At 33.8% G+C, this 27,515-nt stretch overlaps 4 protein-coding genes across 4 annotated transcripts; 2 read left to right on the forward strand and 2 right to left on the reverse strand.

The window, feature by feature from the left end:
* The first annotated feature begins 4,074 nt into the window (after positions 1-4,074).
* Positions 4,075-6,218, forward strand: LOC114761099 (WD repeat-containing protein RUP2). The gene is made up of 2 exons (XM_028950419.1): positions 4,075-5,393; positions 6,029-6,218. The coding sequence occupies exons 1-2, from the start codon at positions 4,083-4,085 to the stop codon at positions 6,137-6,139; spliced, it is 1,422 nt and encodes a 473-aa protein (XP_028806252.1). The 5' UTR covers positions 4,075-4,082; the 3' UTR covers positions 6,140-6,218.
* A 4,925-nt stretch (positions 6,219-11,143) lies between these two features.
* Positions 11,144-12,103, reverse strand: LOC114761100 (3-hexulose-6-phosphate isomerase). The gene has a single exon (XM_028950420.1). The coding sequence runs from the start codon at positions 11,863-11,865 to the stop codon at positions 11,254-11,256; it is 612 nt and encodes a 203-aa protein (XP_028806253.1). The 5' UTR covers positions 11,866-12,103; the 3' UTR covers positions 11,144-11,253.
* A 6,252-nt stretch (positions 12,104-18,355) lies between these two features.
* On the forward strand, positions 18,356-20,133 carry LOC114761084 (uncharacterized). Its single transcript, XM_028950405.1, is given in 2 exon segments — positions 18,356-18,754; positions 18,757-20,133. Coding segments are annotated over 2 exon segments (1,404 nt in total). The 5' UTR covers positions 18,356-18,562; the 3' UTR covers positions 19,969-20,133.
* Positions 20,134-23,158: 3,025 nt separating this feature from the next.
* Positions 23,159-25,753, reverse strand: LOC114761097 (uncharacterized). The gene is made up of 4 exons (XM_028950417.1): positions 25,439-25,753; positions 24,734-25,350; positions 23,830-24,451; positions 23,159-23,308 (listed from the first exon to the last, which is right to left on the reverse strand). Exons 1-4 carry the CDS (start codon positions 25,751-25,753, stop codon positions 23,159-23,161), a joined length of 1,704 nt encoding a protein of 567 aa, XP_028806250.1.
* Between the last annotated feature and the right edge of the window lie 1,762 nt (positions 25,754-27,515).

The following is a 27,515-nucleotide window of genomic DNA, read 5'->3' on the forward strand; positions in this document are numbered from 1 at the left end:
ATTGCATTGTAGGCACCTTAAAATATGAAAATTCAAAGTGTAAAGGCCTAAGAAAGGGACCACACGAGCCTAGAATTTCAAAACCCATTTACTGTGTTGTCTGCCGCGACGAATTTAACGTAAATATAATGTCACTGTACGTTTTTGAGTTGAAGTTCCGTCCTGGTTGGGTCCTCTACCCATTTTTGGCTTAAACCTGGGGAAGCTTCCTAACACCTTTAGGATTTGAGGCCCTAGCTAGCATCATTCTACCATTCCATCGTGTTTCATCCTAATTGGTTCCATGATTCGAGTGCCTTGGCATATACCAAACCTTATTCAATTCGGAGTTCACTAACATGGGGTTGGCTAGAGTCCTTCTTTAAATGAGTACATTGACGTGTGTTAAGTTGCTTAATATTTATTGGCGTTGGTTAACTATTTCACTAACTAGAACTCCAATTGTACTCCGAATTTCCCTATTGAATTGAACCAATACATTGTCACTAATTTCCTACCTCAAGAGAGTCCATCATCATTGTGTTGTCATCACTTTTAGTTTTTCACTCGCTTTAATCCAAGATCCCCAAAAGACGTAGTTTTTATTGCACTAAAATCATGTTTACAAAAAAAAAAAAAGGACTCTTCTCAATATCATTTTCCCATGCATTTTTCTTGTTAATTTTCAAATAACGCTCCTTAAGTGAAACAATTTGGATTTGTGTCACTCTAGTACATCGCTAAGTAGTTTGTGATCTTAACATTCAAGGCGACTAAAAACAGGGTCAAAACACGTGGTCAAACTTAAATATAAAAAACACTACATGTGCTTGAGAAGCACAACCAAGTCTTAATTTTTTTAAAAAAATTGATTTCCGTTATACTCCATTTGGTTCTTATTATAAGTTTGAAATATAACAAAAAAATCAATTAAAATTAGATCCAAACAATAAATAGGTTAGAAATATGCATTTTTTTTAAATATAACTTTATAATAAATGAGAAAAAAAGGATGAAAGGGGCATATGAGGAATGCGATGAGAGTGAGAGTATGTCGACTGAAAAAGAATAAATAATTCAGAAAAAATTGAAAAATGCATTAAATGTCAAAACAAACCTAATTTGAAAGTTATAAAAAAAAATCACACATTTTCTTAAATTTAAAGCTTATAAATAGGACTTGTAAGATCAGAGTATATGAAGTGACATATAATGACATAGTAGCACATAAATGAGGATTAACCATATAGTAGCACACACATGAATCTTACAGTGTCCTCATGGCTTATTCCTTTGGTGCCTTCCTCTAATTTCTACTTAGTCCTTCACTTAAAGTTGGTAAAATAGAGGTAAGATCTAGTATCCTAGTAAGTACTGACATTTTTTAACACACAAAAAAAAACACAAAACAAGTTAAATCTAATTATCATTAAATGTACACATATTCGTAGATTTTTATACCACTACATTGTTCTCAAACTCAACATCATGCAAATGAGGGAACCTCTATCCCTCACTGCCACTCGTACCAAGATGAGTGGATATCAATGCGAGTTTACTTTAAACTCTATGTGAGATATGGCCCCAATCTAATCTAATATAATCTATATGTCTAAATACAATATAAAAAAACTTTGTCTCAAATATAAGACAACTATACCTACTTCACATAAACTAATAGAATTAGTTAAAATTAATTCTACTGACAAATTTGCAGCAAAACATTTTTTTTTAATATTTTCCCTTAATGGCTAGCATTGTTCCTTTATAGATCCTAAATTTTTAAGAGGTTAATATGTATCTAGCATCCTTAAATATTTTTCTAGTATGTCTAGCACTCTAAAATATTTTGTGGTACATCCACCATTTTGAAGTTTTTTTTAAATGCGTCCAGTACTTTGAAATATTTTTTAGAACATCTAATATCCTAAAATATTTATTTTAGATGCATTCAGCACCTAAAAATATTTCTTACTGCATCTAACACTAAGGCAAAAAAATATTTTAGGATGTTGGATGTACCTTAATTCATTTGTGTGCATATCATGATTGATGAGAAGTATTTTTTTAAAAAATATTTAATAAAAAGACCCAACAAGCATGTTATATTTATTTGATTTTGTTAAAAAAAGTATGTTATATTTGAGATAAAATGATTTTTTTTTTATCGTTAGTGGCAAGTCATCTCTTATGAAACATGTTAACACTAAACATTTTATGATTTTTTTATGATCCTATTTTTTTTAATGATTCCCTTATTTTGCTGAACCAAAGTTCCAATTATATACAATAATGGCATTGAAGCAACTATAATTTAGTATTAGACGTGCAATTCCTTCTGTTATGCTCGGATAATATTTCAGGTAATCGTGTGGGTACAAGGGTTTAAATTGTATAAAATACCCCAAAAAAAAAAATCATGCTTCTCATCAGTCATCACGGGTCAAATGGGTGGGACCCATACTGAAAATGATAAAAGTTTAAAGGTGAAAATAAAAAAAATTGGCAAGCGGTTAAAAGGACAAACTAACTGATATTCACCTGTCAGGGAAGTGAGGAAGAGGAGTTTGTGGGAAGTTTAAATGCGTGACGGCGAGAAATGAGGCAGAGAGAGGGAAGAGAAAATGAAAAGGCGAGGCAGACAAAAAAGGCCTCACTTAGACCACGTAAGCCCAATGACCCAACCAGCCTGTAACCACACCCACCCATACTCCAAATTGAGGCACATAACCCTCCACCACTTCCCTTTTTCCCCTTCTCCCTCTAATTATTTAATGTCTTCATTTATTTCTTCTCTCCCTTTCCTTTATTATCAAATCACCATTCCATCCATCTATCTTACTGCTTTCTTCTTCAAAAAAAAAATCTCTTTTCTTTTTTCGGCCTAAATACTTCTCTAACCCTTATTATAAGAGTTAGTTAGGAGGATAACCTTGATCCTGAATACAAAACTTCTATTGATTTCATCTATAATATTTTTTTTATTCTTTTTCTCAAACTAATTTACTTGCTAATATACAAGTTAATTACATATAAGGATATTTTTGAAAGATCATGTCATATTGATTAAAATTACGTAATTTATTTAGCTTCCTCATTTTACCAAATTAGTTACAAAGCTCTTACATTAAAGATTAGAGGAGTACTAAATTAAAAAAAAGATAAGAGGAGTATTATTTATTCTATAATCTTTTGGTGGGGTTATATTTAGTTGTGCTTATGTTTAAAGGTATGGGTACCAATTTTACCGTTGATGTGAAGGTTTCAAAAAACTAAATTTAATGTAAAAAGAGTATGGGTTTGAATTCTACCTTTGATGTGAGGGTTTCAATTGTTATGAGTAGTCTACAAAATATTTCTCTGGAGGCTCTTGGAGTCTTTTGACACGTTTAACCTTACTCCATAACTCAACTTATCTAACCTTTTTGTTTTAAAAAATAAATTTGTTTAATTCATCCATAAAATGTAGAGTAAAAAGAACATCTATCGCTACAAATTATCAGTTTCATGGTATTGTTAACCAATAATGCAAATTTTCAAATAGGTTGAGCTTGAATTGAAAGGAGACTCTCCCAACATCATTCTAGTCACAAGGTTGAAATACTATTAGATAAGAGTTATTAAGTCCCTCATCACTCATTAGATTGATTCAAACCTATTTTTAGTAATTAGAACAATTCCCATGTTTTGTAAGTCAAGTATTCAAATTGTTGTAGTAAAAGTAGTCGTTCGATTGTTTACTTTTTGTAAAATAATAATGCACTGATTGATGTAATACTGAACAAGAGTTGAAGGAGGAAAAGTCGTAGAGAGCCACGTATAAACCTTCAATATAATATTAATGTCAGAAATTAATTTATTTTAATTGGTGAAATTCCATTCATCACCTTATCAATAAGAATCTAGCTTTATGCGGGGGCTTATGTGGATGGATAAGCCTGGGACACCTGAGCCAGCAATTGACTGTACAGAGACAAATGAATAAGGGTATTATCGGAATATCAAATTAAACTGGATCAGAGTCGTCATCTTGCGTTCCATAAGTCTATAAGATGGAAAACACAGAATCCTGTTAAATTTGGAGAATAAAACTTTCGCAGTTTATGCTCATAAATCGAAGGAAAAAGCTTCGACTTAAAAACTTAATGGGGGCCCTTCATTGGTTGGAAAGCATAAAACTTGCAAGTTCTGCATCGGGGCTCGATCATTTTGAATGGGAAATGAAAAACTTCTCGTCGGAATTTCAACTTCCTAACCTTGAAAATCCCCCCTCACAACCAGAAGGAGGAGGCGGAGGAAGAAGAAGGAAAGATAGCAAACGGGGGAATTCAGAAGCAGAAGAACAAGAAGAAGAGGTAGCAAGGTGCGAATGGAATTTCAGCCTCGCCACCGTAGTTTCCTCCAGGTCCGCCGGCACCGTTTCCGACACAATAGGATCCATAGAAATCGACCCCACCGATAGGTTGGTCGCCACCGGAGGGATCGCCAGAAAAATAAGAATTTATAGCTTGAATAAACTTCTGCCAAACACAGCCTCACATGACGTGCGTTATCTGGACCACAGTGGCGCGTGCGATTATTTCATCTGCGCCCCAGCGAAGCTAAGCAGTCTACGATGGAGACCCGGGTCGGGTGGCCGGGTCATTGGATGCGGAGACTACGACGGTGTGGTCACGGAGTACGACCTGGAGGGGAAGATCCCAGTTTTCGAGCGAGACGAGCACGGCGGCCGGCGAGTCTGGAGCGTGGACTACTCATATTCAGACCCAGTTCTTGGGGCATCCGGGGCGGATGACGGAACCATGCAAATGTGGGATCCACGTCACCAAAACGACGTCGCGGTGGTGACGCCGCCAGGCAAGCGGTCAGTTTGCAGCGTTGAGTTCAATCCATTCAACCATTCAATGGTGGCGATGGGATGCGCCGACCACAAGGCATACGCTTACGATATCCGGAAAATGTCGGATCCAGTGATGATATTGGAAGGTCACAGAAGGACGGTGAGCTACGTTCGGTTTCTAGATTCACACACGTTGGTATCCGCCGGAACGGACGGGTGTCTGAAGATGTGGGACATAAAGGAGTCACGCGTGATTCGAACATACAGAGGGCACATAAACAGCCGGAGCTTCGTGGGGCTATCGGTGCAGCAGAGTAGCGGCGGCGGGGGGTTGCTGGGATGCGGGTCGGAGAAGAATGAGGTGGTGGTGTATGATACGAGGTGGGGCCAGCCGATATGGGCGAGAGCGTTTGGGACGAGAGAGAGGGTGCAGGAGGCAGGGGCGTTTGTGAGCAGTGTGCATTGGAGGCACGCCGGCGCCGGCGGAGAGGAGAATGATTGCACACTTCTCAGCGGCGGGTCCGACGGCGTCCTCCAGATTTTTGTGGGGAGAAGGACCACCATGGCCACAAATGTTTGTTAATTTGTTCGTTAGTTAGTTATTTACTAATCAATTCAACTTTCATGATCTTTCACAAGCTTGTTCTCTTCTTTCTATTTGCTTGTCTCGTTCTCTATTCCTTCGCATGCGCGTTGTGTCAATTCGCAATTCTTATTGCGTCCTAAAGCGTAGGATGCAACTTCAGTTTCACCACTCAAGTTGTGATTTTCCCTCTTCTTATTCTCCCTCTTATTTTTTTCAATTTCAAGAAAATTAGATGAACCATGTTATGAGATTTATTAATATGGTATTAAAATTCAATTTGGATTGGCCGATCAAACCAAGAAACTGGTGAATTAGTTTCCTGAGCATAGGAGTTTTGAATGGGTTAATGGTATTAAAATTTATATTTTTTTTCCTCCTTACTGAACTTGAAACAACATGATTTTAAGTTAAAACAAAAAAAAAAGTTATAAATCTTTTATATTTCAATTAAATTATATTATTTTTTGAATAAAATAAAATAATATTATTTTAATAATCACATATTTGATTTCAAATTGATCTTGATTTGAATGACCATCTCAATCCAACACTAATTTGCTTGTGAAGATTAAACAACTATATTTTACCTAATCATAAAAGCCATGGCTTCCATGTCTTTGTAGGGTGGCAACTCCTTGGATACATCGATCATTCAAGTCGTGAGTCCAAAAAAAAAACAAAAACAAAACTCAAATGGTGCTTCTTTTTTCTTAAAACCTTGTTTGGGTAAGTGATCATTTTCCTTTTACCACCTTGAGAAAGTTGTCATGTTATATTAAAAATACTTAATTTTATGTGAGCAAAGTTATGTATAGCAGGAAGATTTGTACCTTATTGCTCATATATCATCTCATTGTACAAGTTCATTCATGTTGATTACTTAAACTTTTCTTTTTTGATAAAAAATTATTTAAAATAAAAAAATTGTTATCACCACTCGTAAATAAATACTCCTCCGGTCCTTAATATAAGACTCATTTAACTAATTTGATTATATTAAGGAAGTTAGATAAGTTAGTTAATTATAAGAAATGTGACATGTTTTTCCTAAAATACCATAATCATCTTTCTTAATATCTCATCTCCCTCTTCTACTTGATTATGGTTAAGAGAGTATCCATAAAGGTACTTTAGAGAAAATTGATAAATATAATAAATGGATCTTATATTTAGGATCAAAACCAACTCAATAATTGGGTCCTATATTAAGGATCGGAAGAGTATAATCTTACTTCGGCTTCTTACTGATAAAGAAATGTCAAAAATGCGTGTGTGTCACAGAGAGAGAGAGAGAGAGAGAGAGAGAGTAGTGTGTGTAGGTATAGAGTATGAACATTGAACAGAGACCCACAATGGGATGATTGAAGCGGAGGAGGCCATACGTATATATGTATCTACATTTAAGTTTGATTAAAACAGAAGGCGCATGCTTTTCAAATTCGTTGAATTATGAAAATTGCAAGGAAATATATATTGCAATAAATTCCCTTCTCCATTTATTCATCTCTCTCACTTGAACTTATGTAAATCTTCTTTTCTGGGTGATTGGAATATTTGTACCAATTTTTTTTATAAAAAAAAACATGTCAATCTTCATAATTGAACTGTTACTCTTGCTTAGTCTCTTGTAATTTTAATTTCTCATATCTTTGATAATTTTCAAATCACACTCACTCAAGAAGACTTGGGGTGTTTGGAAACCCTCGTAACTAAAGAAATTGCTTCCACACAATCCGAGACAAAACTCCTACCAATTATTTATCCCGCACTCAACAAAATCATTTGTAACAAGCTAATATAAACACCCTTTAATATGAATTTCGAGAAATTGATTGGTTTGATTTGGGGAAAAAAAAAACAAAGAAAAATTACACTATTGTTTTAGCCGATGCCATAATGTTGGTTGATTTAACAGACTACGCGCCAACTCATTTCCATACATACACACGCATATATAATATGGGGCCTCATAATATTCTGCTTTGGATATTTATTATAATTGTGGTTTCTATTACTATATTAGGTCATTATGCATGAATGATGTAATAGCTGATTAAGTTAAAGTGATTTGCGCTCTGACTTTATTAACTAGTTTGCCTCTTAATTAATTTATTAGTACTAGTAGATATTTTAATTTTTTAAAAAGAAAATCTAAACACGTGTAATTATAATTTATTAATGTTTTAATTTGTTTCCAATTGTTAGTTTGCATCTGTATTGTTTATGGGTATAATAGTGATACCCATTCTTCAGAACATTAGTATGGTATAATTAGCAAACATTTTCAAGACATTGATCGCCAAGAGCGAATTTGATTAATTATCATAATTGTCATTGAATCACATAAGCATTGTTGCATACAAAAAGATTTTCTAAATAATCTCCTTATCCACTCTAAATTACGTGGCACCTTGAAAAGTGACGTCAATCCATTATTCCTATCATTTTCTAATCACTCACTCTGCAAAACTGCTGCTTTATTACATGCCCGCTCCCTGGATTTCTGGAGAGTTCGATCCTGGCTTAGGAGGGATGTTGGGGACATGCTTAACACATGCAAATTAAATGGGAACTGGTGCTTTTAGCGGCGGATGAATGAGTAACACGTAAGAACCCGTAATTAGGAGGGGAAACAACACCTAGAAACAACTGCTATTACCGTTATAGGCTGAGGAGTAAAAGGATATAAGTGTACAAGTTTATCTCTTTTTAATGATTGATCTGTTGACCAAAAAAAAAAAGATGATATGTATTTTTAATCTTTTAAATACGATATACAATGTATTTAATTTCATCCTTTAAATGGGCAAATTATATATCATGTGAGTTTAAATGGGCCATTACGTGAATTATCAAAGGGTTTGAAACTTTTATTGGACTTAATGTTAAGATTCTGTTAAAGTGTTAGATAACATTTTTAATTTTCACAAGAAGTCATATGAGAGATTAGAGAGTTTGTCATGTATGATTGGAAGATATTCTAAGACTTATAAAGTACCAATATTTCAAATTGCTTGGCATATCCACATCGGTATCGAAACTGATAATAATCAGCACTGATCCTTCTTTTAACGTAATATTATTTTTGTAATTAATTTTTTCCAATTTTGGTACATATGCAATGCTTCTAGATTTCAAGTTCTTTTAAGAATTGAAATTTTATTCAAGAGTGTGATATTAATTTTTCATTCCTAATATCCTTTTATTATTTGATTTTAAAATAAATTATTTGTTTTTCTTAAAAAAATAATTTCCTTATTTTTCATAAATAAATATTTTAAATAGAAGGGATGGATGGGAAGGGGAGGTCTCAAATCAATGTATGACATACACCAATAAGGTTTCAATTTATTTGTCTCAGTAAATCTACTTAAGGCTGTTTGGCAAACTAAGAAAAAACACTTTTGAGTATCAAACCATAGTTTGATCTAAAAACCATTCACACACCACATATTTTGTGAAAACCAATGTTTAACCCAAAACCATAGTTTTAGACTATGAAACCAGAGTTTTAAAAGAAGCCAAAAAATTTCACTTTTGGATAGATATTGAAGAGCTGTAGGCATTGAAAGACGTGTAAGTTTGCATTAAATTAGTCTCTTTTCTTGTCTTTACTCTTTACAACCCGAACAAAACTTACCCAGATATTTTCATATTTTCCTATTATGTTTAATAAAATGGATAACAAATTTATGACTTCAGCTGTAAATTTAATCAAATTATTTATGTTTAATATTTTCATCATATGATTATTAGAAAAAAAATATTAGGAAAATTCATAAACATATAATAAGAGTATTATTTTTTAAAAATATATTTAATCATATATTTTATATACATGCTAATAATTAATTAATTATATAACTAATAAATTGCTTTTACATATGTTTATTCAATTTTAAAAAAAATATATGAAATTTCATGTTTAAAATATTTAAGGTAAAATAATTATTTTTCTAAAAACATATTTAATCTTATATTTTATAAATATATATACACATATTAATTATTAATTATTTATATTTTTGTTATATTATTCATTATGTTGGCAAAAAAACTATTATTAACAAATTTTTTATTTCACATAAAAATATAAATTAAAGTATATTCTTTATGTATTTATCATATTAACTTATATCTTTTTAGTAATTTGTATATTAAAAAAGTAATTCTGATAACAATAATTCAAACACTCTCATTTTATCAAAATTATTTTTGTTACAAAATCTATCCTTCCAAAATGTATTCTCAAAATAATTTTTTTAAAAAAAGTTATTTTTTAAACCATGGTTTGGTTTTATCCAAATGTCTTTTTATACTCACTAAAAAACTGAAGAAGCAGAGGTCAATATGGGAAGAAGCAGCGAAAGAGAAAGAAAACTGTGAAGATTATTTTTCTTTCCTAAAAAAAAAAAAAAACTCATTTTTGAAGGGAGTTGAGGGCAAGAAAAGACAAAAATGTACGCCTACCCCCTCCGTCTAGCCATTTTCTCTAACCAAACACACTCACGTCTTCCCCTCCCCTTCCCTCAAACAACCCAACCGAACAATACTTTAGGTTGTAAATTAGTTTATGGACGTTTTGTTTTATTTTGGTATCTTCTATTAAATGAAAAATTAATGTTGAAAACAAAAAAGATTAGATTTCTAATTAAAAAAATAGTTTTAGATATAATATGAAAATAAATATTATATATATTTTTAGGAAAAATTACAATCAAGTTCTAAGGAAGAGAAATAATTACTAAAAAAAAATCTAAATAACACCTAAGTAGCTTATAATAATAAGTTTTAGAGTGAAAAATGACAATATTTGAAACTTATTTTGTAATTTTTTTTCTTTCTTAAAACCTTCTTGTAAATCTCTTTTTTTTTATTTTTAATTGATGATGGTTGACGAAGAGAAGAGATTGATATTATACTCATTTAGCAGGCACTAGGCAATAGCGTCGCTAAAAAAGACCATGCAAGTAAGTTGGTTTGTATTTTTCTGGAATTGTAATTATATTTTATATATATATATGTTTCATTAACACATGATATTTTAGATTTCCTAAAAATAAAAGCCTCGACGTATGGGATGCATATCCAATTTGACGAATTATCAATTTCTTCTTAATTGTAATTTGGGAAGTCTAATCCATGGGACATGACGTGGCCCATCCTAAATTGCAAGGCCATTGCCAATGTCATACCCGACCCTTAGAAATGTTATAAACGTGATTTCAAAAAGCCTTATAAATATTTTTTGATTAAGATTCATTCAACATTTCAATTTTTTTTTAAATGTATTCAGCCCCTAAGTATTTTATAATATGTTCAGCATCCTGAAATATTTTTTAGATACGTCCAACAATCTGAAATATTTTTTTTGTCTTGGTATTAGATACATCAAAAAATATTTTTTGGTGCTAAATATATTTAAAAAAATATTTTGAGATACTGAATGTAAAAATAAAATAGTTTACAATACTTGATGTATCTAAAAAAATATTTTAGAATATTAAATGTATGACAAAATATCTTAAGATACTGTATACATTTGAGAAAATAGTTGCCCAATATTTTTCAACCGCTACAAATAATGCGTTCATGCATGTGAGCTTTGACAATCACGAGTTTCTCATTAAAAAAATAAAATCGAGGGTGTTTTTTTTTTCTTTGTGGTGATAAAAGAGCTTTTAGGCCTGACTCTAAAAGTTCACCTTCAACAAAAGTTGACGTTAGAGTTTTCCCGATAAAAAAATAAACGACAAAAACCTCTGAATAATTATTTATTAATTTGCCAACACAATTACAATTGGACAATCACGCACACAACGAACCACATCAGACGACTATCATCCACTCATTCGAGATTAGTGTGACGAGAGCGGACAGCTTCCGGAGTCTCACCCAAGGTTTCACCCAACTTGTATACTACCATCTCAAACAACACAAACAAAGCCCCTTCATACACACTCCCCATCGGAAGCAACGGTCGAGATTTCGCTTCACCTTCGTCCTTATCATCGGCCATCGTCTGTGCCGCCACGTAGGCCACCACGTTCGCGTGCTTCACGCACGACCCAGTCTCCGGCTGGGCCGTCAGCAACAACACTCTTCCGCCGTAGGATCGCGCGACGGAGCAGATGGCGTCGACGGTGGAGAAGCCGCCAGGACCGGCGGAGGCGATGAGGAGGTCACCAGAGGTTATGGGAGGCGTGGTCATGTCGAAGACGAAGTGAGTGGAGAGGCCGAGATGGGCGAGGCGCATGCAGAGAGCTTTGAGCATGAGGCCCTCACGGCCAACGCCGTAGAGGAAAACAGTGCCGTTTCGAGCAGCGGCGGCGGCGAGCTCGCTGACCAGTAGGTCCAAGGGTGGTGAGTAGGGTTTGGTGGGCCTGGAGAATATGGAGGCTATGTGGTTGCAGATTTGTGAGGCTAAGGACGAGGCTCCTTCTTCAGAATGGGAAGCCATTCTCGCTCCTTCACTGTCTAATTTGATTCTTGAGGTCAAAATTGTTCTTTTATTTATACACCGGTGACGGATATTTTGATATTTTCTTCAATTAGGCCAGTTAGGTCATTTTGCCTAAAATTGGTGGTACATATATGTCATTTTATCCCCGTTTTGTGGGCCAAACTGTGCAGGGATTACTATTAGAATTGATGTGACTGGAGCTACATGCGTATGTTTGGGCCTCGGCCTAATAGTAAGAGTTGAACTAATTAAAAAAAAGTCAATCCTTTTCGCGGTCGAATGGGAAGTGTCATGCTATTATTGCTTCATATTTCATATGGCAAAGGCATATTCGATTTCTATATTCATTATTCATTTTATTTGAATTTTTCATTTCTTTAATATATTAATATAATTAATTTTTCAATATATTAATAGAAATATCAATATATTTAGATATTGTATATTGATTTTATTTAAAAAAAATTGGTCAATTGGAGGATTTCCCACGAGAAAATGATTGTTGATATGATGATTTTGTCTGTGAGCAATCTATAAATATCTTTATACTTCCCAATTGACCCAAAAAAAAAAAAAGCAGCTAACTCTTCGTAATTATTGCTGAAAAAGATTCATATTTGGTGCTCGACGGAAACTTGAACGGGTAACCAATCGTCCGGTTTTGCTGCGACTTCTCGTCTCAGTTGTTCATATTTGTCAGGTTATCATTTCTGTTCTCACTTCGGATGCTCTCCGTACGGTTTCATGTTGCTGCTGTAATGATTTATTTACTGTTTTTACGCTAAGGGAGATTGGGTTTTGAAGTAATTCAGAGTTGCGTATTGGAGGGGTTATTGGTTTCACTCCGGCAAGTTTTTCAATTTGACGTGAAAATAATCGAGAACTGGCTAGAGATTGTGTAAGTCTTGCTTTCGGAATTTCGGCAACAGGCTCCAATTGGGTAATAAGTCTGCTTTGATCCACCTCTCATAAACGCAGGTTCCAATTAGTGTTTGATAAAAGGGACAATTTCACTTAACTCCCATTGATGAGCCTTTATTAAAAATAAGCCCCAAAATATTCTAAAATGTCGTTAGGATCTTTTAGGTCTAAAATAAAATTAAATTAAAAAGCAAAAAGACATGTTGCCCTTACAAGGAGGATACAAATTTTAACAACAAAGAATTAAAAAAAAAACTTAACAAGCAAAACTTTACAACTCAATTTACATGTGTTCAAATAAGTTGCATAAGAGAATGCAAATTTTGACAACAAAAATCAGAAAAATAACAACTCTCCCTATGAAACTTTACAAGTAAAAAAATCACATGTGAACATTTACGCCAAAAAAAAAAACTCAAACATGAAAATTTACCGCAAAGAATAATAAAATAATAACTATACATATAGAAATTTACAATCCAATTTAAAAGCGGTCAAGTAAGCTATAAGTGGAAGTATAAATTTTAACAACAAAAGGTACAAAAATAACAACTTTAGATATGAGAATTTACAACTCAATTTACTAATGCTCAGGTAAGGGTATTTCTGCAACAAAAAAAAAAATTTCTCAATTTAATTTCATTATGAGACAAAGAGACTGATTTGAAACTTTAGAATTTTTTATGACCTTTTGTTTAAGAAGTCCATATTGTGGGAATTAACTGAAAGTTTCCCTTGATAAAATGCTTGAGTAGGATCAAGATGCAAGACTATTCTTCCTGTTTGACCCAATATAGTTGGTACCACGTGTGGTGATGAAACCGGTGACATATTGTTGTTTTGTGCCAATTCCCATATTAATTTCAGGTAATTAAGTGAGAATGGTGCTGTCAAAGACAGCAGCAGCAAGGTGCTCTAATTATGCATTTCTGTTCATTGTGAATTGTTTATTCAATACCCTTATGGCCTATTTGGTTAAAATTGGCCCAAAAAACGGAAAATCTAAATTTTTCAGTGGCGGCGGTAGTTTGGTTCAAAGAAGAGGTGAGAAAGGAATGTAATGCGGATGCTCATTTTCCTTTAAAAAGCAACAAATTTTCAGTCGCTCGTGACAATGGACTTTTGACCATTTGCCCCTAAAAAGTATCCTTGAAAAAATGAGAGTGGAGCTCGCCAAAGACCATAGCGTTGTGTGTGGAGAAGTCTGAGGAAGATGAATACTGTTGTGTAAGTGTGTAGAGAAGGAGCTAACTTCAACTGTAGAATCTAGAATTCCAGAAGGTATGCTCTGCTCAGACTTGTTTTGGTCAAATTTGAGGATTCTTAAACTCACAAAGGAGTTATAGCTTCAGGAGTTTCCCCAGAAAAATGGTTGCCAATGTTGCTGGCAAGTGAACCTAATATTTGATTGGAGGTGAGGTTGAGAATCTTCAAAGAGCCTAAACTCATGTTCTTCAAGAACTCAAACATTAAGAAATCATCAGTATTTGGTTGCTGGCAAGCCAAATGCTGGAAAAGAAAGACATCAGAAGTATCATGGAACCAAATGTCCCAAAACCTATTTGGAGGTAATTTCTGAACTGAGAAATATGAATATAGTCATATTTAATTCTTGTTTGATTCGGTTTGCTTGTTTAGTTATGGTTGTGGTTGTAGTGACTACATACATATATATAAATGTATCAAGGATAAATTATATAATCATCAATTGTTGTGGGTAGTCACATTATGTTATGATTTTTTATTAAAAATTTACTCTGTTTGGTACATAAAAAACAGAGTATAACAAAAGGAGGTAGGATTAGAATTTTGCACGAAAGTTGATATATAATATAAGAAATTTAAATTTGGCGGACCAAATTTGAATTTGATGGATATTTTGCTACAATTCTGCAGGAAATTCAAATTTGCTGCATCAAATTCAAATTTGCTTCTCCTTTCCTTGTCATATCAAACCTTAAATTTTACAGGACATAATTTTAAAAACAAAAATTTTTTTTTAAAAGGATCTTATTGCATTAGAAACTAGGCTCAATGAGCTTTTCAGTGATATGTCATTTGTCGAACAAAGAAATTAGAATGTTAGCTAACTATTTTTGTAATTTCAATGGGGGCAAACATAGATTTTTGTTATTGTTGTCTTTTTAATACTGAAACATGCTTTTTGTTAAAAAAATTGAGATATTGGCTAGCTGTTTTTGAAAGTTGGGTTTGATGAATTATTATCTTCCAGCATTATTATAAGGAACATAGTCAACAGATCATACAACGCCTTACGATTAAAGACAAAATGAGACTATCTTCAAAAATATTACATAAATTTTGTTTGCAATAAAAATATTCAATTGACAAAAGGATAAACAAGAAATTAAAACAAAAATTACAGTTCTCATAACAGAATTATTGTGTATAGTCGTTATATATTATTCATATTTTTCTCATATTCAAATTTAAAATTCTGTTATATTTAATATATTTTACTTTTACTCTGTTATTTAATTTTTTTATTTAATTATTTTTATTAATTTAATATTCATAGTGAATCTTATATTTATATTGAATATTAATTTATTTAAATTATAATTTATTGAATTTTTTTAATAATATTATTATTCTATAAGGTTAAAAAGTATTTTTATTTATATTATTTTGTTCTTATTTAAAAAAAGCATTTTTATTTAAACAATGTTATTTTTTTATTCAGGGTAATATGGTAAAATAACTCAATTATTTTTTCACATTTTTCATCCAACTAAACATAAATTTTCTATTGAACCCATTTTCATCTTCAGTGCAAACCAAATACTTACTCGTTTAAAAATTTTCCATTCTATTCCTTTTAATTCTTTTCCATTCCAATTGATTTTTTAAACCAAACGGGCCCTTAGATAGTCAAAATGACATCAATCCTTTAACATGATGGGAAGCCATTTCGCTGGCTCGTTATGATTTGTGAGGCTAAAATCCATTGTGGTCCGGGGATAGGGGTTAGATAGTTCTCATTGGTTATCATTGGTACTGTCACACTGCCAGTACATAGCTCTGCATTAGTTCCAAAGGGAGATCAATCATGTAACATATTAAATGCAGGGTACCCAAGCTGCTGAATATGGAAAGGACCACATAAACAGTACATGGGGTTGCCCAAGCTCCTGCAAGTTGAACTTACCATTTGGCTTTCAATTCTAGCTTGACTATTAGGTATGCTCAAAGGAAAAGTTCTGTCTCAGAAAGGTGAAGGAGTTGAACCAAAAAGGTAGTAAACTGCTTTGTTCTCTATATTATTGCCATATGTAAGAGTTAAAGAATCAAACTCAGAAGCAGTATACTTGTTTCAAGAATGAAATTTCGTTTTTAAAAAAATCAAAGTACATGCATTGATGCCCCGAAGTATGATCGAACTTGTGACCTCTTATCTGTTTGATACTTTCATCCCACTAGATTACATGACTATTGATAAAGTCTGAATTTGTAGAGAGAATCCCTCCTTTCTACGCAAGGCAAGTTGCTGAGATAGATGAAAAGGGTCTGTAAAACAGCTAAACCATCCTGATTTGTGAGCATAATTTTGTTCCATTATATTTTATTTCATGCTTTGATGACGCCCAATAAGGAAAGTAAGATCTACGCTTGATTTAAATATTTAAACAGAGGAGCAAAGATTATGTTTTCCTCACTTATGGGGAATTCCTTTGATATAAGGATCATAGTTAGTTCATCTTTTCGAGCATAGACCAGTAACTAATTTTTATGGGCCTTAAGGACCCAAAAATAGTGTTTTCTAACTGCCTTAAAAACCTATAAGAGCCCACCAATTTGACCAAGCCTAAGCCGAGAGTCCAATAACCACCAAATTATGCAGTGGAATTTGAAATGCACCGTCAATATTACCTACATTTAATATCTAATAATGCCTCGAATAGAATTAGCTCTAATTAGAAAATACTTATGTGTAGCAAAAAAAATTCTGTTGGAAAAAAAACCATTTCTCTACTTCCCAATTATATATTACTTCTAACTCAAATTCTATTAATGAAACCTTCCATCCTATAATTAATATGCTGGCTGAACGCTTCGCTAAACAATTCAAGGGACTCAAAATTCCTATTTTCAATTTGCTCATCTAAATTTAAAATAATTAATTTGAAACTTACATCTTACTTGAAAATTACTCAAATCAGTAGATAAAAAACTATTCCCCCCCCCCAAAAAAAATCCATTAAAATGTAGCTTTGGATACTTGTGAACATTGCAATCAAATGATCAAATCTCAAGCCCCAAAAGCCAAATCCTGGTTCATTATAAGTAAGATTGTATTTCATACATAATGAATTAAAATAGTACAGAGAAGAAGAATTATGTTATAAATCATCATATGTATAAATCAAGATAATAATGATTAGTTGCACACACGTTACTTGCAACATAATACTCCCTTCTATTTTCATTACAGGTATCTATTACCAACTTTACATAAGTTAAACATTTAATTTAAAATTATTTAACTATCATGATTTTAAGATTATTTTCAATAAAATTTATTAGTTAGAGAATATTGTGTAGTTAGTTGAGAGATTATTTAACAAGTTAGGAAATAATAAAACAAAGACATTAACTAGTATATTGGAGTTCTTTCTTTATTTGTTTTTTGAGTTCATCAATAGCTCCATATTAGAACAGTGCAAAGGACGAGACGAGATTCGAACAACCTTATCTCATGTCTTGAAATTGGTCCTATGCTGTTTGGAATTGGGTGGGATTGGAAAATTTGAGTAAAATAATAGAGTGGGAGAGAGATGGGAGATTGATAATTAAGCAACTAACTTTTATGATGATATCTACATATTCAAATTTTGAGTAATCAATTACACTTTTTCCATTTAAGCCATAATGAATCCATTCTTTTTTTTTTGAATCAAGAATCGATTCATTTCAAGTACCATCCTTTAACAATTTCATCAGGACATGAAATAATGAGAAATCTTGCAAACCTAAAAATATACTCCTCCGGTTCTTAATACAAAATCTATTTAACTAATTTGATTAGATTAAGGAAGTTAGGTAAATTAGTTAATTATAAAAAATGTGACACCATTTTCCTAAAATACCATAATCATCTTTCTTAATACCTCATCTTCCTCTCCTAATTGATTATAGTTGAAGGAGTATTCATATGGTAATTTAGAGAAAATTGATAAATATGAGAAATGTGTCTTATATTTAGGGGGAAAAAAATTCAACAATTGGGTCTTATATTAAGGACCGGAGGAGTACTATCTTGTGAAACTAGAAAATCAGCATATTAGCTTATGTTACTTCTTACGATAAAGCATTATAAAATTAAAAACGTAATTTATCATTGAACATATAGTAATTTATGTTTTCTTTTTAAATTGGATCTTTTGAGTGAACATTTTCCAAAATATGAAAGGAAAAATAATTATTTTATGATACTCATTATTTAAAATGAGACTAAGCCAAATCTTAGAAGATAAAAAGCAAAGCCAAATTTTAGATGGCAGTGCATTTTCAATTTTTTGGCTGAAAAGCACAAACCACATCGTTTCTCTGTCGCGAGCCCAAGAATTTTATTGCTCCCAGCTAAAGGATTTCGCATCCACTATCTCTTTTCGATTTTGAGCCTTGGATGCATTGGGATACAAGAAGGAGCACTAGGTCAACAGGATTTTGAGTGTAAACCACATCAAATCAAAGACTATTTTCATGAGGAGGCAATGAGATCCCACCCAAAGTACGATCTGTGCACAAAACAATGCTCCAATTACTGCTGTTCTATAAGAATCCATTACTCCACTTATCCCTTGCTTCATCTCTTGCTTTCTTCCTCACTTTTTTCAAAATCCCAGTTCTTTTTCTTTATGGTATCCACTCCTACATCCACCCGGATAACTTCAATCAGAATAATGGCATCAGAGCTGCTATTCGCCGGTCTGGCAACGCCGGCTGCGCTTCTGGGCTCGAGGTTATCAATCTTTGTCCTCAAAAACCAGCGTTGAGCTCAGGAAGAGGAATAAGTCCAAGGAGAAGACAGACTTCGATGAAAACAAAGCGCAGATCTTTAGGCTGACATTAGACCAGGGTCATCTCCAATCTTGTCTCTTTGCTGATCAGTATGGCATTGCTTTTACCATCTCTGTTACTGCTATTGCTTGCTTGTTGCTTCACAGTTTCTTGGGTGTGTTAGAGAATTCTGGGTTTTTGGAAAGTGGGCATTTTGTTCCTATTCTGTTAACAATTGCAGGGCTGAGTTTGTGGTTTTTGTTGCTTATGAAGATTACTTTTGAGAGGTCGGCATCTAGGAGATCAGAAAAGCAATTGAGTTTAGCTTTTGGGGTTTCAGGATTTTTCGCTAGACTTTTAGTTTTTTCTGCTAATGTTTTTTTGGTTTTTGGACTTCAATTTTGCTCCAATTGATGGACATGGAAGGCTTTTATTACTACTTTAATGGGATTTCTCACAGCTTTTCTCTTTATTCTGGCTGCAAGAAGTGCACGTTCATTCTGGCTTGGAACTGATCAGCTTCGTTGCAACCTATCTATGATAACTTGTGGATGGTTCACTCGTACAATTCTATATGCAAGCCACATCTTAGTTGTATTTGTGGCATTGCTTTGGGTTAGTCCATTGGCTAAAATTTTTGTAAACACTAACTACAGTGATGATAAGAGGGCAACTGAAATGAGTAAAGTTGGCAATGCTGAGAAATTGGTGGGATACATGGGGTTCTTACGTTCTGATTTTGATAACTTCAAGCACTGGTGTTTGTTAGTGTCAAGTTTATTGCAGATTTTGGCATTACGCCCAAACCTGCAAATGTATCTTAATGAAGCTTTGTTATCTTGGTATCAGAGGCTCCATGCTAGCAAGGTTCCTGACTTGGACTATAGTAGGGCTAAGGTGTTTCTGCATAACCACTACTTATGTCTTGTAGCCTTACAGTTTCTTGCACCTCCTGTGCTGGTATTTCTCTTTCTTGGCTTCTCTCAGATTGATGACTATGCCTTTGAGAGTTTCTCTTTGTTACTTAGTATACTGCCTTCCTCTGCTTTTGTCAAGGAAGTTGCTTTCTTTATGGCCTAGTGGGTAACTTTTCTATGGGATGTATTTTCATCAGCAATCCTTGTATTGCATCGCCATTGCATTCTATATGTTTCTTGAGGAGTTGATCTCTTGAGGGTATTTTTCTTGGACATTTTATTGTAATTTGAATGCTTATACGAAAATTTTGAAAAAAAGGGTGTTTGTGTTTCGATGGATTTGAATGCCCTTTCAATATATCAAGTTAGTGGAATTTAGCTGGATTTATATGTATGTTAACTTTTGCATCTTTGATTTGTTAAAACGATTATATATATTGGCAAAACATCCTATTATGCTGTGTAACTGGGAACTCATGCAAGCTACTGAGATTAATTTGTCCACCTTAGGATCACTCAGCATGCTTCTCGTTCATTATTGCTTTTTCTACTCTTGATGAAAATGTTACACTTTAGACAGCCCCTTTAGTGGTTTTTTTTCTCGTTCCTGTTATACAATTATTGCATCTGTTGATTTTGTTAGGCATATCTGAGGGAAAACTATAAAGGGTTGCCAGTAGTATGAGCATCTTTCAATGTTATAATACTAAAACTTCTATCTTGATGCCTATTTTGAGTCCTTAATTGTTACTAATTGTATTCTATTTATGCATAATAAGCTCATAGATTAATTGTTTACTTTGAAAAGTAGTTATGGAATACTAAGCAAAACTATGAGTCATCTAATACTATTGTTCCATAAAAAGTATCTTTTAAATCACGGAGAAAATACTGCCCATTTATTGCCTTAGGACTCTTTGATCCCTGCAATGAGATATTCCTTCCTGTCCAGTCTTTACAGTATACTTTCTGTTCTTTATTGTGTTGTATTTTCCAAAAATGTAAACCTGTAGGGCATCTCTACAGAGGTTTCATTGCCAATGATAACTTTATTAAATTTGCAAAACACGACAGACATATTAGACTTTGCCCTTTACATTCATAACTCCTGTATATGAAAATGGAAGAATGTATTAGCTTCATTTTTGAATTTTCTGACTCCAAGAGAATTAGAGCTCAAATTATGATAGGTCAAAGCTTAACTTTTAGTCATATGTGCTCCATATGCAGACAAAATAAAAAGGTACATGACTATTTGATCTACAGACAACCTAAACATATTGTATCAGTATGTGCATAGGGGAATAACAATGAACATTTTATAAAGTTATGTACTAACATATAATGTACTGATTAGCAAGTAAAACTTGATAGTATGATTTTAGAATTATGTTTGAGACTCTTTATTGTGTTTCTGTGAAATTTGTGTTTACATATGTATTTAAGGCATTAGATAATTTTATAGGTCTAATCATGCTTTTAAATGGAATAGGTGCTTTGGTTAGGGTGGTGCTTCCTTCTCATACTTGAATATCAATATGTCCAAGGGCATTTGGGTTCATTAACGCACTGTGATTTTCTCATTCTTTTCTCTTCCCTAATTTTTGATGTTGTTTTCATTGCTCCCTTTAGTTAAACACGTCTTTTATTTGTTTAGGATATGGCCTCAATAAATGCTATGTTCAATTATAGAAAGTCATTATATATTGTTATAATATATGGTGCAAGAGTGCGTGGCGGACAAAGAGATGTCGTTAGTTTGAAATGATGTTTTAGATGTCTTCTAGGACTGTCTTAGTTGTTTTTACATTTATGTTTCACACACCTTTTTACACAGTTTTTGATCCATTAAACTGATTTGTATTTTGTTGTGTGCCTTTGAATAAGTCAGGCAGAGTTTACAAAAAGAGAATAGGTCATACATTTTTTAAATATGCAAGACATATTTCAAGTATGGTATTCAATATCATCAAACTATGAACTCCTTGTTCATCTAGGAAGAAATATTTCTTATTTTTTAAGACATGATATGTGTGTGGAATTAACATAATTGTGTAACTGCATTTTAGGATCCAAGTGAAAAATGACTATAGAATACATTATGAGGTACTGTATCCATCAAAATTTGATAGTAGGAAATCTCAAGAGGGATACATCTCCCACTTGGCTTTACATGGTTATTTAAGGAGTGAGTTAGCAAGTTAAAGTTTTAACTAACCAATTATCTTCATAGCTACTGCCAATTTGATTTTGTCACCATTCAACTAGGGATGATCATTTATGCTATTTCTTAGACTTTTCCCATATTATGAATCTCAAGAATGTTTCCAAACAAGAAATGTCTCCAAAACATCTATTTAATATTTCTTCTTGGTCATTGGATTGTTGTTATGAAAATAAAATCCCTGTCACTTATTATTTCAGTTTTTTTTTTTGAGCGAACACTTATTATTTCAGTTTGGCCCCAAGTAATTTTAAGTGTCATGTAGGAATTGTACCATAATAGCTGTTGAGAAGGGATGTGTGAGGGCAATGAAAAGGGTGTACTTTTGCTCATCCGATCACGGCATTGTTTCTTTCAATAAAATGTATGATGGAGATTAGCCATATCCTTTGTGGACAAGTGTTATAGTACATCTTACACAAGTGTCACGGTACTTTGGGAAAAAAATTTACATTGCTTTTCATATTATATAGCCAAAATAATGTCTTCAACTTCTGATAAGTAGTAAAGTGCATTCATGCGAATAACTTTTGGCTCGGTGGCATGTTATCTTACTTAGGGGGTGTTTGGATAACCTCAAACCATGGTTTGGAGAATAGCTTCTGGAGAATAGATTCTGGAGAGAATAGATTTTGAAAGAATAGCTTTTCTGAAAAAGTGATTTTGATAAAGTGAGAGTGTTTGGATAGTTATTGTCAGAAGTGCTTTTTTATATGTAAAAATTACTAAAAAGGACATAAGTTTAAATGATAATTACATATAAGATATATTTCATAATATATGTTTATTTGAAGTAAATAAAAATATTAAGAAAAAAGTAATACGTATATATATTAGTAAAATAAATAAATAATTTTTTTGCAAAATAATTTAATAAAATAATTAAATATGTATATATATTAATAAATTATATATATTAATAAAATAATTAAAATTAAAACGTATATATATATTAATGAAATAATTAAATATGTTTTTCGTAAAATAATTTATTTTGCCAACAAAGAAATATGATTATTTCTTAAAGATTTTAAAGATGAAGAAATCCCATAATTTTTTTTGACAGAATTAAAGAACCACACAAAAAAATTTCATATCAATTGTCTTCATAATAGAAGTTGCAACAAAATATATTTGTCCAAGTACTTTTTTTTGTAACAACACATTATATTATCTGAAAAGAAAAGAGGAAATAAAAAGGACATGACTATTCTCGTATATAGTGAGCAATTTGATCTCTAATTGAGTCACGAAGTCGAGCCATGTGAGATGAAGATTCTATTGATGAAGGTATATGTGAAGATCCAAGTCCATCATCATCATTATTTTCTTCTGCATAAGAACCTTCTTGTTCAAACTGAATGAAACCAGGATCAGAAATGGATATTGATCTAATGAAGTTATGTATGGCCATTGTTGCACAAACAATTTGAACCTGTGTTGGAAAGTCATAGCTCGGCATGTTTCCTAAAATTGCAAACTTACTCTTCCAAACTCCGAAAGTTCTTTCAATAGTGCTCCGTAGACTTGAGTGCAAATAATTGAACGCCTCATTGTCATTTTCAATTGCAGATGACCTTCGAAAATCAGGGAGATGGTAGCGTTCATGTCTATAGGGACCAAGATATCCCATGGGTGTCGGATAGCCAGCATCGACCAAATAATATTTGCCTACATGAAATATATGATTGGTGTTAATAAACTTTGTCTTCTAACAGTTAAACATAAATAAATTGTAGCAATTTAAAATATACCTTGAGGCGGATGGGGAAAATTCATGGAAGGAGTTGTGAGGGCGTGGTCAAATATACGAGCATCATGCGCACTACCTTCCCATCCGGCCAATACAAAAGTGAAGCACATGTCCCAATCACAAACCGCCATTACATTTTGCGTCACTTTTCCTTTTCGGTTAATAAATTTTGTTTGCTCAGTTGCATCAACAATGCATGAAATATGTGTTCCATCAATTGCTCCAATAGCATGCTTGAAAAAGGGCCAGTATCGACCACCGGGCCGTATTTTTGTATGCAAATGTTGAAATGTTGGATCTTTTGGTTTGATATTGGACATAGCAAGTCTACAGCATGCCAATAAGACATTATGGAAATGTCTACTAATTGTCTCCCTCGAATGCTGAAATCTTTCTTGCTGCATCCTACTACTAAGCGCATGGCCAACGGTATTTAAAAACATTGCAACCATTTCATGTATCCCAACATTTCTAGTTTCCGTAAGACCGTGTTGCTGCAATTCTGTGCAAAGACTGAAAAACACTTCCCTTTCCATCCTAAACATGTTATAACAACGGGTGGAATGGCCTTGTAAAACGTCCCTTACCCATGCCTTGCCTGTATAAATACTTGTGTGCTGGGGCTCTTTACACAAATGAAGAGAAGCGTATCCACCAACTGCTACTGCAACTTGATTAATCCGTTTGTTCCGTCGTTTACGATACTTTTCCGCAATTTTAATTTCATCAGCCATTTTTTGTCTTGTCCTGTGCACATAGATATAAAATTCAGAAATCCTCATATGAAATTAGTAAACATTTAACAAGGAAATAAGTTGTCTAATTCCTAAAGAAGTTTAGCAGTCACATAATACAATAGTGCTGGTTACATCATTCCTAAAAACATATGCAAATTATCACAGTCATCTCCTGAATAACACAAAAAGTAGTCAAATACTATGATAAGCAACACAAATGAAGTCTCAATATTTTGTTGCATGCTTCAAGAAGATCAGGAGTCTTTCCCTCTTGTTCTTCAGAGTCACATACATCTCCCTTGCAGCTTGCTCCCTCATAAGGAGTGTTGTGCACCGGCCAAACAAATCAGGATCATCAACAACTTCATCAACTTCGTTAAGGTGCTCCATGACTCCCGCAATTGACGTCTCATAAGCACGCGCTTCTTCTTCTATCTTCCTAGCACGTGCTTCTGAAATCTCTTCATATTCACGCTGAGAATCATTTTCATTTGCCTGAGCTATCCTGCTTAATGCATCTGCTATTTTCATAGTGGCAGTGTTCTTCTTCTTCATGGATTCACCCTTTTTTTTAACCCCTAATGAGCTACTAGGTCGACTGCCACCTGTGCTTCTACCCCCACGACTGTTTTCCCGTCTCATCCCAGTGTTGCCTCCACTTCCTCCACTATTGTCATTGAATGTGACCGAATTAAACTCTCCGCTTATCCCAGTTGGTGCCCCCAATATTTCATCACTATCTCCAGACCCTTCTTCCATATCATCTTCAGGAACTCCTTCACTTGGAAGTGTCATGGAAGAAGGTGCCCATGACTGGGGTCCAGTTGCAGCTACAGACCCAAAGAGTTGAGTCAATTCAGCCCGAAACTGAAGCCCTCTTTCTCTAAATTTCTCGTAGCCAGGAACTTCCTGCGCATTCAACACCAAAATATAATACATTATACAAAAAACGTTAACATGTGAGAAAATACAAGCTCAAATAAAGTTAAACCATTACCACTATTTTCTTCTCCCACCAATCATCAGGGGCACTAACAGTATTCCTTTCGGCATCCCATCCCAAACCTGTCTCACGGAGCAGCCTATCCCATAACTGCCACTCCTTTCGCAGGGTATCATATTTGTTTTTCAATTGGATTCTCGTATAGGCTCTCCCAGTCTTTGCAGTGAAGCTGTCCACAACACTTGTCCAACCAGTTTTTGTCAAGCTAGTTCCTTTTCTTCCCCCTTTTTCAACTTCTTCAATGCACAGGTCAATAAAAACCTTTGTGGTTCTTATATCCCATGAAGCTTTGCCAGTTTGTTTACTCATTATACTATAGACCAATTATAATACTTCAGTCATCACAAGGTCAACCCAAAAAGCATGCCATTCAATCCAGGAGATATAATATAATAGGTATAGTATTTAACAAGTATAGCCGCATGTTCTTTTCCCATTCACAAACAAAAACACAGAAGCATAACTTAAATTATGAAGTAAAGAGACTGGCCAAGAATTTTGGTATACCGCTACTTCTACTTCCTCAATACTAATTTCTTTCAAGCAAACCTATAATATCTCAAGAGTGGCATTAATTACTTTCGGAATAGAAATGGCGTTTCATATTTAGCTACATTATTTTCTAACAGAGAGGGGAACCAAAATATATGACCATAAAAATAATCCTCATGTTCTCATTTCAAAAATATCATTATAAAAGGTAAATAGACAATTTCAAGGTTGAGTTTTGATCATCATAATTGACATGTTAACACTAGAGATGTACTGATCATTTCCTACTTGAAAAATAATAACAAATTAGATAACACTAGTGTTTGTTTTGTGTAATCGATCACTCTCTTTTCCTTTGGGCTTGTTCATTATTGCAGAAAAACGAGGCCCAAGATGACTCTTCCCATATTCTTGATGACATTGGTGCTTGGTTTCCTTGAGTGATATTGGACATACTGCACCCCTACTTCTTTCTAATTAACTTTGTTTTTTGTCAGATTTCTCTTCAAATACATGCATGCTTGCCCACACACTCTCTCGGCTTGTGGCTCCAACTTTTGATTGACACCCTAATGATGCTCCCTACATGATTCATTCCTCGGTTTTATTTTTTAATTAATAAGGAGAATATATTCTGATTAATTAATCCATCACATGCATACTCTAGATGAAATTTATCATCACTTTGGTACGTATAACATGCATACTCTAAACGAAATAAGTGATTTTTAGGATCATTGAAGCATGTTTGGCCCGTACAGAAATGGATCAAAGAAAAACCTTGCGAATGGTGAGGTTTTCCTCAAGAATTACAATTTGTACCTTCTGAATATGCTTTACCCAAACCAAATCCAAGTTCTGCCGCCACCGAACTTGAATATACAATGGATCAGACGAAGATACAATGGGGTTTTAAAACTATAGACTTGTAAAGTTAGAAACTTGAATATCCAATACAGGGGATCCGATTCTGCTCTCACATACCCACGCAAGCAAAGATGGATTCAGAGGGCAATATTGATGACTTCTATCGGTGTTATTCGCGAGTGAAGAAAGAAACAAAGAAAGAAAAATTTCATTTTAGATCGGGCTCAACTTAAACATCAACATTGTTTCTGGTTTCTCAATAACATCATTTTCTGTCATAGCTGATCGGTGTCAAGCAAGCAACCAACAAAATCAGTAGCTATAAGTGAACATCGCAGGCAACCGATGAAACCACCATCTGTGTCGGAAAAAAAAAAACGACGCTGGACGGACCTCTGTTTCGGGAAAAAAACGACGCTAGACGGAATTTCATAATGCACCACATCTTCAGCCACCTCCAACAAGGAAGAAGACAGCTCACCTGAAACGTTGGATCTGACTGACGGAAGAAGACACGGCGACCAGAGCAATCGATGACCCGACGAACAGAACACCGGAGATAGCAAAAATCTGTGAATGGATCTTCTGTTGGCAAGCCTCACCAGCGCTGAAAATCACGGCTCAACGACCTCATCGGTGGCAAGAAGACCCGTCGAGCTTCAGAAGGGGCGACGGCGGGAGTGATGGAACCGAACACAGCGACTTGAGATGG

This window comes from Neltuma alba, unplaced genomic scaffold (assembly GCF_004799145.2).
Source record: "Neltuma alba isolate B1F8T4 unplaced genomic scaffold, ASM479914v2 tig00011081_pilon, whole genome shotgun sequence".
NCBI lineage: Eukaryota > Viridiplantae > Streptophyta > Magnoliopsida > Fabales > Fabaceae > Neltuma > Neltuma alba.